At 36.7% G+C, this 12,110-nt stretch overlaps 1 protein-coding gene across 4 annotated transcripts in view; it reads left to right on the top strand.

Annotated features, from left to right (window-relative positions):
* mmd (disintegrin and metalloproteinase domain-containing protein mind-meld) overlaps positions 1-12,110 on the top strand; it is a 587,218-nt gene that overhangs the window by 400,587 nt on the left and 174,521 nt on the right. For all 4 annotated transcript variants that reach the window (XM_087345919.1, XM_087345918.1, XM_087345916.1 and 1 more), the window contains exon 4: positions 8,034-8,096. In XM_087345919.1, the coding sequence (XP_087202045.1) occupies positions 8,034-8,096 (63 nt within the window). The remainder of the gene's footprint in view (positions 1-8,033; positions 8,097-12,110) is intronic.

Here is a 12,110-nt window from a genome sequence, read left to right as displayed (position 1 = left end):
CTATAATAAACACATTTTGGAGACATTTATTCTATCTCTTATAATTGTATTTTACTTATTTTCTGACTGTGCTAAAACGTGGACTTTAGAGGAATGTGATGACATTCCGGAGATTGACTTCTGTCACTACAGGCGACCTTTTTGTTAGATCGTGGCAGGGATTTTTTGTTATAGACTTGGATGTCTTGCCCTGCGTCTTAAAGGAGGGAAGTTGTTAAGTTAAACTCCCAGCGAAACTGCAGGTTTTATAGCTGCAGAATCTCAGTCTGGGACTAGTGTGCGGCGTTTATTGACCGTCCATTTTACTTAATTAATGGCGAAGTCCTTGGTCTCAGTACTGGAATGTCCCACTTAATATTTCCAGACCATTTGACCCTGCGATGCTCTCAAAGAATGAATTTCAGGTCTTGTCTTATTTTAATAGGTGATTAATTCACTGCTGTAGGTTATAAAATCTTCACTCACAGCTGGAAGATTAATCTAGGAATGACCATTTGTTGTGACCCTGCGCGGGAGGATACCACTCACAAGATGAAATAAAAATGTCACATTCATTTAGTTCGTTAACTAACCGAATGTAGAACGCATTTTGGAATCTGTAAGGACATTCACAGTTTATTTACATCGGAAATGGGAATAATTCCTAGTGAAATAAAAGTGTTCTTGTACGCAACAGCACAAACCAGGAGCCGAGTATTCACCATTACAGAATCGCTTGATTACAACTGTAATTTACAGGTAAATTTACTTTAGAATTCTGTTCATCTCATTTATCCTTGTTTTATAATTGCTTTCTTTAATTCCCAATTTGAAAGGGTTCTATACTCGATAATGTAACACAAACGATTAAGAATCGATAACCTCTTACGCTGTTACAACGATAGACGTAGCCAATTATATGTTTTAATAAGCATGTTTATGAAATGTAAGCATGTTACAATTTGATTAAAATCTGCACAAAGCTTTCTCTTATAATAACGTGAATTGTAGTTCTATGCTATAGTTCTGTTGATGTATATTCTTTGTGTATGGATGTTGAACTTTCGTTTTTCTGTGGAGGGTTTTCTACTGCTTGGTTTTGAAAATTATTTTTGGAATACGAACTTGATGGAATTGTCGGTTTAGTTTGTGTGTGTTGTCTGTTGGGTTTTAAGGTGTAAATGAATATTTCAATTTTGAAAGGATTGAAAGTTTATTTTGCTGGAAATCCTATAATTAAAATCCGCCCCATGTCTGAAAATCCCTCAGTGGAGTGGAGGTCTTATTATAATACAGTACTTTATGTACTGTGCAATAATTACTTTGTTCGTGCAATTTAATATTGGTCTGAGTCTGAATTTGTAGGGGCTTCCAACTTCGTTACGCTTGGGTTGTGAACTATGTTATAACTGCATTACACAGGCACTATTTTTGTTGTAACGTTCTGTACAGGTCGATATAAAAGTAACGGTGTATCCAGCCAGACAGAATTCCTTAAAGGGGAACAGCAGCATTGTTTGGAACAAGAATGCTTGCAAGTGGAAGTTGCCTATGTAATTATTTGACGACTATGGAAATATTGTTGTCACCATATTCACCTGCCAGCCCCAAGCAATTGATTGTTAAATAAACTTGTGTCGTGTTCTAAACGTATCTTGCTGAGTAGTGGATCACCACATTTGGTCCTCCGATATAGGCGATGAGAATTGTAATTTAATGTCACATCTAGAACGTTCCGCTCTACTTGTGTCCTGTTTGTGTCATACGAATGCCCTGAAGTGCAAAGGGAACCGAAGCGTGAAGTTAACTGCTAATCTCCTAATGGCACCAAGGACTTGCCTTCTTATTTGGCGCTTCTGTTTTCTATCAGAGATGTATTTTTAGTTTTTATTTCTTCTAATTAATGTTTTGGCGCACGAATAGAAATTAATTTATTATCATTTATCACGTTAGACAACCGGGTTCACATATTGGAGATGATCGAATTTATAATTTGATGATAACTTTTCACACATTCGTCATAGTCATCTTACCATCTACTATACAAAAATGCAAACGTAATATACACAGAACTTAATTTTATCTGCTCTCTCTCTCTCTCTCTCTCTCTCTAAGAGAAGAATAGACACTCAGTGTGTTTGACAATATGGTGTTGAGGAGAGTATTTGAGCCTAAGAGAGGAAGTTACACTCAACGGTTGTTTTGCATCAAAATACGTATGAACAAAAATGTTTTGTTTTTTTTGTTAAAAAATTTGGGTATGGTCCCATAGCAACTAGATTGAGTAACAGAATGGATGCCATTAAACGAAAGGCTTTGTCTTCAAACTTCAATCTTTTTTCTGATCATGCAATAACAAGTCTCTAGAATTCTCTCCGAGTTCCGAAGTTATTGGTCAATAAGAAGGTCAACGAAGTCAGCTCCTGTCTTACGTTCACCCTAGTCATTTATTTATTTATTTATTTATTTATTTATTTGGATGAACCCAATAAAGTTTTGAGTCAGACTAAAATTAGACACTGATCCTTCCAGGACACAAGTTTTGCGTGCTGCTTGTAGATATCCACTTGGAAGGGACACATGTTTTGCGACAGAAAATTAAATTAGCCTATGTACAATATGCAATGAATTAATAATTCCATATACGTAGACCATAGGCCTTCTCCACTCAGGCCCCTACTTCTGAGAGAAGTAGAGACACGTGACGCAGAGATTTCTCTCGGTGGTCAGAGGTCAGTGGTCAGCTTGATGCGTCGGCCTCTCTGCCCCGTAGAAAGTAGGTCCAGTACGTATAGGATAGGAGGCTGGCTAGTATAGTCACGTGTCTTGCCTAGTGGCGAAGAATAATATCACAATTCTCCTGCTTTGAATCATCTCTGATATAAGAGCCAGTATTCATTCTCCTACTGAGTTTTAACGGGTCTTTCGTTCCAAAGACTATGTAATATAGCGTCTGAAGGGTGGGGGTGATCAGACACTGATAGGGTTTGACAGTGCAGTTAAAATACAGGTATGTACAGTTCAGCAGATATGCCTCTTCCATTTATTATCATTAAACACATCCTTCCACTTCTGTGCCGGACAGGATTAGATGAATTTTAAAAATCTTCCAGGATGTATGTTGACAGTTTCTGACTCCTGACAAAACAATAATATAGCAGTTATATGGGACAGTAACAGCGCAGGTTCACATGGATGCACTCAGGTTTGTGTTAGGATTTATTAGGCAAACCATGGAACAACAAACATGCCCCCTAAACCACCAGTGTGTCGACAGTCCGACCACATCGTGTACATATGCTATTACAATCGTCACTCAGAACGTGATAGGCTCTACAGGTTAGAGGCTAAAGGAGAGGATAACTTGTTTAACAAGCATTCGGCAGATTACAGCAAACCCGCTCATGTTCAATCAACAATCCGGCTTCAGTAAACCAAATTCTACGGATTTTACGAGATTGATCCACGTGGGATTTATGGTGCATAGTTGGTCTTCATCACATTGCCTTGAATACAATCTCCTGTTCGTCACAAAGTTCAGAACTGTTCTTTAGGTGTGAATATGAAACGAATTGTTCATCTTGCTACACTGCTAGTACGTCATTAAATTGTTCTGAAGCTACTAACGTGATACAGACAAGAAAGAAAGGATAGACAGCTAGGTTCTTTACGAGGCTCTGATGATGGAGGCAGCAAGCACCTCTGATACGTCGTGAAACTTCTACCAGACTACAAGGCGCAACAACCCGGAAGACGGTCTCACAAGAAAGGAGATAATTGATTCAGGCAGGAAGAAACTATTCCCCTTCGAATTTTAAAGGGACTTTTACGTTAGTGTAAACATGGAATTGATTGGATGATTGTTTATTCATGAAGAAGAGTTATAGATTGAAAGTATCTCACAAACAACGGCCGCCTGTGTCCTAATTTGTCTTTACAGGTGAAATTTGCGAGTTGAATTGTTCAATTGTTAAAGGAAGTTAAGGTTTTGATGAAAGTTTTTATTTGTGAATGCGAGTAATAATATTTAGTTTTTGTTAATGCTTTGCAACCATTGTAGGAAGCTGAATCGTAGATAGGGTACTAGCTGGATAAAAACTGTTCAGAAAATGTATGAAATCTGAAAACTGTGACACAGAGTGGTAGAAAGTAAGTCTGATACCACCCACACATAGAAAATTATGGCTATGATCTTATGTTCTTGCCTTATGGAGCATGATATCCTCCGTATATTTGCTGCTTAATTAGAAGGATTATACTCTATTTTATATAAATTCATTGCACATGTACGTAGATCTGTTTATTTAGTTTGATTGAGGATTTATTTTATTTTGTTTTTTGTTTCGCATTTGGTAAACATGATATACTCCACATGTCCGCGATATTAATGAAAAAGGTTATGCTATATTTCATTTAAATTTCTTTTATATCACTGTGTTTATTTAGTTTGATATGGGATATATTGTATTTTGTTTGTTATATGGTAAATATTGAATGTCAAGGATTCAAGTCAGTGGCCTGCGTAGGCTTTGTTAAACAACTCTTAAAGATAAAGTTCTTTAATCACACCTTAGTCTCGTTTTTCTAATGCATTTTTGAGTTTGGGATTTTTTTTTATTGTTGGTCTTGTAGGTGGCTATGTTGCGATGAAATTTCTCATAAGGGAATTTCGTTTAGGTCTTGGATGAATTCCGAGGCAGTTTGACTATCACTCGAATAAAGAAAGTAGTGTTCGTAAGATGGCGAGGGAAGCTACTGGCGGCGCTTCGTGTCAGCTCCAGAAATGATGCTGCGTTATTTGGAGAAGAGAAGAGAAGAGAAGAGAAGAGAAGAGAAGAGAAGGGAAGGAAATAGTAAATAAATGCTGAGTAATAAATGGAAAGGATGAATACACACAGCAACGAAGACGAAGAAATCGTGAATGAGGGCGGGAAGACCAGAATTTAACGTTTCGTCTGGAGACAGAAAGACAGGGAATGAACTACTGGACGAAAAGTAGGGCGATGGCTTGAGACGAAGAAATAAGCGGAAAAGAATTCAAATAAAGAAGAGTTGGAGAGAGTAAGTTGGAAATTCGTCTAATTCGCCGACCTCCTCTTCCTCTTAGAATTTTCGCGTCAGCTGTGGGCGTGGCTTTAAGTTATTTCTGTCAGTACTACTAACTTGACATTGAAATATTGAGGAATGAAAATGATATTATAAGATCTGGAAACTAAATTAAATTTTAGATGTGCGTGTTATTGTTGGGAAAGAAAGCAGCGCGCTTGTGGTTAATGAAACGATAGTATAAGAACTGAACATACATCAAAGTCACCCCCTGTGTTTGTATGGACTAGCTGGAGGCGTTGATCCTCCTTTCGGCTGCCGTCGTCGAATGGACGTCGGCTGTGATGAAGACGTTTCAGGGGATCATACTTCCTTCATCATCAGGGATGAAGTAAGGAGTGTTATATAAGTAGGGATAGGCGGTGGATCAGGGCATGGGGATTGGATGACGAGGTTCTCTGATAGACTTCTGCTGCTCTTAAACTTTCTTGCTCTGTGGCTATAATGATTGTCCTGAGTACATCATTAAAACGGAATTTAAGAGGTAATACCACTTAGATGATCGTACGATTAGTTTATAGGGCCCTTGGGATTGGCTTGGTACCTGGAAAATTCGTACAGAATATTTAATGAATTATTGAATGTGAATTCTCCGATCTACCCGTTTGCACGCCCCAAAATTTTTTTGCGGTGGTTCGCCAGACTTTGGTCAGTCCCGACTTAAGACTCATAAGCATTCTTACAACTTATGGACTTAAGAAATATTTAAGGTTTGGCTAAAAATTTAGATACGAATTAGCATAAGGTACCATACCTGAAATTTTAATCTGTTTTGTTGGTATTCCTATGATAGCTTATTTTTTTAGTTTTTTTGAGGTTAGTATAAATTTTTACACATTTTGATTCCCTGATATATCAAAATTCCTGTTTAAATATGTTATTTCGCGTAAAATGGGATTTTTTTAGAGTGATTATGAAGTTCGCTGTATTTCACTATGTTCAAAGTATAAAATACTTCTAGTTTATATTTCGACAAGTTGAAGACGTGTTCATAGTTATAAATTTTTTGGTATATTCAAAGGCTCTAATAATAATAATGATATGTTTATGTAAAGTCAATTTTCAGATCTAGTAATGCTTATCAAAGGAAAGAAAACTAGTGAGGAATTTGCTGTAAGCAATTCAAACCTCTGTCAAATTAGAAGTGACTGTGATTTTATTTTATTTTTTGAGTTTCCTCTCATTCTTTCCAGACGAAATCGACGGTGATGCGTGCAAATGTTAACCAGCTGGTTGGAAATCCAAACAAAGTTCTATAACATTTTTTGAACATTTTAATTTGTGTTATGTGTTGAACCAGAGCTTCGGCAGTGTGTGAAGCTTGCGATTAGGCATAAAGAAGTAATGTTCCGGGTCCAACACATTGTGCGGATTGACAGTATATATGTATAGGCGTAGATATCAATCCCTGAGCTAATCCAGCCATGTAGCTGGAACATGTTCTGTCATCGGGCTGTTGCTCCGTCGTGATGGCTTTGTTAATTCAATGCTTCCATCCCACCCCACTTCGTGTAACATGTGTAATTCCTACATATGACTGTTTGGACGAGTCCATGGTAACCCAGTTGTTTGCAGATGATACATAATCCAGACTGTTGCTAGGTAGCGGATTATGCCTATTTTTATGCTGTAATGATGGATGCGTAAAAATTACTGACGTCATTTCGAGCAGAAATATGTGGTACTTTAAAAAAACTGTTCTGTAATGGCCAAAGTTTGAAGGTTTCTAACGCGTATGTGTTGTGATATGTAAAATTGTTATTTTGTACGATGTTCATCATTTAAATTATAAAATTAAAACGTTTCGGAAGATGGATTCTCCTTTCGTCTTCAGGTAAAAGAGTGAGAAGAGAAGAGAAGTCCTATCTGTTGGGCCCCCTTGGTTAAGCTGCTTGATCTACGTCTCAGGCCAGCTTAAGAAAGGGCACAGCAGATAGACTTTTTATTCTCCTCCCAGCCCCACCGTTTTAACCGAAAGACGACAGCGAAGCCCAGCTTCCGAAAAGCTGTACTTTGGACAAAGTCCGAAGGAAGAAATTTACATATTAGTCCTATAATGGGATGGTAACTGATGTACAGATTCAAAGGCTTCATAAAGATGAATAATGGACTATTGAAACGAGTCACTTCATTATTCTAGTTTAAATATGATTTTACATATACCAAATATTGAAGCTTCACGTTTCAGCATCACAGTAGATTAATTTTAGCGGGATTCTGCCTAGGTAAATTATTACATTAGCTGAAGATTTCTGTCTTCTGGGTTGTTGCGCTGTGTAGTCTGGTCGATGTTAACCAACGTTTCAGAGGTCATACTGCCTCCGTCATCAGGGCGATGAGTATGAAGATTTCTGCCTTCTGGGTTGTTGCGCTGTGTAGTCTGGTCGATGTTAACCAACGTTTCAGAGGTCATACTGCCTCCGTCATCAGGGCGATGAGTATGAAGATTTCTGCCTTCTGGGTTGTTGCGCTGTGTAGTCTGGCCGATGTTAACCAACGTTTCAGAGGTCATACTGCCTTCGTCATCAGGGCGATTCATGCTACACAGCGCAACAACCCAGAAGACGGAAATCTTCATACTCACCGCTGTAAAAACCTCAAATCTTACATAATACACTGTTTACTTAAGTACAGTCATGTAACATATGTCTTGTAACAAACCGGAGTCAACTCACCTTTGCACAGTGGTATACGTTCATCTGTTTATTAAATATACTGTATATTTAAAATAAATATGCAGCTTCTGTGTCCTCCTATCAGTTTTAAAATTTCCTTATGAGATATAAATTTGCTTTAAAAAGTAACCTTGACTGATTAGCTACTGTGTGTTATATTCTGTATTTCAAGACGTTGATTCACGAATTTGTGTAGCTGTTTCTGTGCATGGCCGTTTTGAAAGCAAAATTATCATTAGTAATAATAACACTTGTGTTTGTGGCTGTTTTCAGTTTCCCCAGCGTGGTTATGGCGAAGGGACAGGTTACCCAGGCCCACCCCGGGGGCGAGTAAGGGTGAGTACCTCATCAAACAAACAGAATTCTGAATGTAGTATTTGCTGGAGGAACAGTGGCTCAAGACATATTTATCTGTATAGATTATTATTACATATTTCCAAATATTCGTTCAATATTAAGCGTTTCGGATTAGCGTTTCTTTTTTAACTTCGCTACAATCATGGAACACACATGTTGCTAAAGATTTATCGATTGCATTCACTTAATGTAACTCATATTTCGGTTTGTCTCCAGTGAAACAGTCCTCTGGTGAAGCAAGCAAACAAATTTCACTAAGTCAGGTTACACAAAAAAGCGCATTTCATAAAACGTTTATAGCTGATATGAATTGTTCTAAAGAGATTACTTCTTTAATAGATAAAACGCTAATCTTTTGAACTACGTAGATGTTTTGCAGACTGCAGCCTACATTATCATCTCTTTCATTTAAGAACAGAGCTGTACGTGATAATTCTCTGTAAATTCGTTCTGTTATCCCCAGTTTTACAGTTTTTTCTGGTTTAATTATAATGTGACCAAACCACCGTAGTAATACTTCATAACGAAATTTGTCTTCATTAATATTCTTTTCGTTAATTTCATTTTAAGATATTCGTTGTCATACTCCATCAGCTATCTGAGAAAAATTAATTTATAGTAGGACGCTACAGAAGGTTATTAAAAGCAACGATTTTGAACAAGGAGGAATACTACTGTTTAAAATTTCCCACAGAGTTCTTTAAACTGACCCGTTCAACTGAGAATTTGTACAATGACATATGACAACGTAATATTAAGAAATATTTATTGCGAATGAAATTTATTTTTTCGCGATTACTACTCGGTCATTTTAACATGTTAAGAAATTACATAGACTCTCTATTTTATTTTCAGGTTTAGACTATAAGAAAACACAAAAATTAATACAGAAATGCATGTGTTGTTTAGTTAAATACTATTTTTATTGCTTCTTTAAATCGGTAACTGCAATTTATCATTTTGAGCAGCAAGACTCAATAGACCAATATGCATTTTATGAATGTAGTTTGCTGTGACCCAAAACCCGTGTCATATTTATCAACTCGAAGTTGTAAACAGATATTTGGTACCACATGTTCCGCTCAAACTCTATCTGGCCCGCTATGCAACTTCATAACATTCCAAAGGATTCTTCTCGCCGTATGGTCTACGTTCGTTTAGCCAGCTTATATGTAGTTGTATAAAAGTTGAAGAAACTTAATATTTGACCACAGGATTTGTTTGCATTATAGTGAGAAATATGTTTCTTGTGATGGATTTTAGTTGACTGATTATCCAAACGTTGTACAAACATAATTTCATAGATAAACATATTTTATCGAGACAGCAATTTTTGTAGGCTACTAAGTGCAAAACGTAGTGGGCCTGTGCACATCAAGTACTGGAAATGTAAACAGGATTTTTACAGCTTATGACCAAATTTCTGTTACACACAAACGATGTGTGTGATCTCATATAAAATATTTGAGTATGTCGATGTTTGGTCTTATGAATTGTTATGCCATGTTGACTAGGAGGAATGTACTTCCCTCATCTTCAGTACTGAACTAAAATGTATTTAATGGGGATTAATAAAATTTGCCATGTTTCAGATTTGGTTAATATCTGACAGTCGTGAAGTTGGAAACAGTTTGTTTCACCGAAGCTTAGGAATCTATCGACGTGTATACACGACGCCAAAATTCAGAACATCGTCAATAAATTGACATTTTACGTAAAGGCCTGCATGCTTTCCCGCGCGCAGAAATGGCTGCGTGTGGAATTGCTTTGTCATCAACAACTTGCGAAAATCTGATTTTAGCGTACGTGACGAAGTTGTTATGCTTTCCAGCCTTGTTATAATACGTCGTGTTTACTGTACTTAAATTGTTTATCTTGTCTCTTGCCTGTGTGACTACGCAGATTCAAAATAATCAGATAGAGTATTCATTGCACAATAACAAAATAGGCTTATTTGTCCATACGTTCTTGTTTCGTTGTTATTAATATGTTTGTCAATTAGCGAATCATTTATTTAATTGGGAATTATCGTCATAATATCTAAGCAATTTCATTAATGTCGTCGCATTTGTATAATAAGGGTTGCAGATCCAGTGGATTCTAAATATGTATGGAAGCTATTAATAATGCTTTTGAGTCTTCGTTTCTGTGTTGTGTAATCTGCTCTTTGTTATGGGAGATAAGCCTCTCTAAGTGATATGCCATAAAGGGCTCATCCACATTGAATGCCTTTGTCAGCTAGCAGTATTACTGCACTAATTAAACAGCTGTTTAATTTTGCAAAAACACGTTTAATAATTATTTTGAAAAATATTTGTATATCATAATGTCACATGCTGTCTTGCTTACCAAATATTGTAAAATTCCACATTTCTTAGGAAAGCAAGCGCTGACACCATCCACATGCAATATATGAGTCGTAATTATAGAATATTCGATCTAAAACTGAAATCTAACTGCTGCATATGAACTCCTTCCCTGATGCACTGCTTGGAATCGACACTGCCGTCATTTCCGATCATTTGTCTCTCTATGAATACTTGTCACAGGCAATTCCTCTGTCCAAAAATTTTGTTGCCAGTCGTTGTGTTGTCTTATTCGCTACAATGCTAAATGCTCACGAACAGCAGAAAAGGACTTCGATGCAATGTAATGTGTTTATGTGTACTTAATTATGATGGCAGGATTCAGTTTCTACGTTTCTTGTCAGCTGTAAGGCTAATTTGTTATCTTATTTTATGTTAGTTTTGTGTTTTAATGAAACAGGAATCTGAAATTTGTCTCGAGAACAGTTGTGTCGTCTTATCAAATAAATACCGTATTCATTGGTCATATTCCGTGATATCATGTGTTCGACGCGTCTGTATTAATAAGAATGTTATTACGAAACTGTAACCGCATTAAATATATATGTCATCGATCTGCTGAAATAACATATTCATAATTGGAGGAGAAGAAACGCCAGAACGGAGACTTTGGTTCGCAAGGAAAGAGGAAGCAGAATGGAAATTTGGGCGTAGCAAAGGGGTTTCTTCTGGCTTCTTTATATTCCTTTTGCATGAGTGCTCTCATACTTAGAAATGCTGATATTGCGTATAATTTATTTCAATCTCAGCATGCTCCTATTGTTAGTCGTATTTTGGTTTAATATATCGTGTAAGCGCTTTGTTATATTGCGTGCTCTTTCGAGGACATTTACAAATGAGAACAAATGAAATCTTCATTCGGAAAGAATGTTTAAACAATAACACAAAACTTTTGGTTTTTTCTTATGAAGCTGTAATTGGTATATAAATACTTGTATTGTCTTTCTGAAACGGACCTAATTCTTCTCTTTGGAACAAACAGCTTGAAGTTTTTTGAGAACCACTAAATAGCTCTAATTGCTGCTTAAAACCTCGAAGAACTAGAAGTCTGTATCTGTGTATTTAATTGCAAGATTTAAAATTTCTTGTTGTTTGATGTTTCAATGCACTACCTAGGACTATATATTGGAGGTTCTCGGTTCAAATCTCGACAGGAGAAAATACCTTCCTGATTGAGGTGTTTAATAGTTCAGTCCCTCCGAATTATTTTGTGGAAACAGAACACGACTTTCTCTTTTCTGTAATTTCCACTACAATATTCGTCGCGCATGTGTACACTTTCCAGTCGATACAACGTCCCTAATTCACCTTCGAAATCTGCTGTTAGGTCTACCTGTTTGTTTCTTGTTTGGAGGGTCGAGATTAAACCCAACATATTCCGAAGTCGTTCATGTGACATTTCCGCTTTGGTTTCCACGTCAACATTTCACTTTTTCTGAGATATGTTAAAAATATGCTATGACGTGGCGAAATAATGCATGTTACGTTGTGTAAAATAATCATGGTATAATGTAATTATAGTTCAGCGATCAACACTGCGTGCTTATACAGTTTAAATTTATTATATTATCGTAAGTTAACTAATCCTTACACGACGTTCCAAAATATAACCATTTCCCGAAACGTC

Source organism: Zootermopsis nevadensis, unplaced genomic scaffold (assembly GCF_977971745.1).
Source record: "Zootermopsis nevadensis isolate Lab colony 2312 unplaced genomic scaffold, Znev_1.0 Znev_ptg000009l, whole genome shotgun sequence".
Classification (NCBI taxonomy): domain Eukaryota; kingdom Metazoa; phylum Arthropoda; class Insecta; order Blattodea; family Termopsidae; genus Zootermopsis; species Zootermopsis nevadensis.
The sequence above is the reverse complement of the archived record's forward strand: the minus strand, read 5'-3'. Positions and strand labels throughout refer to the sequence as shown.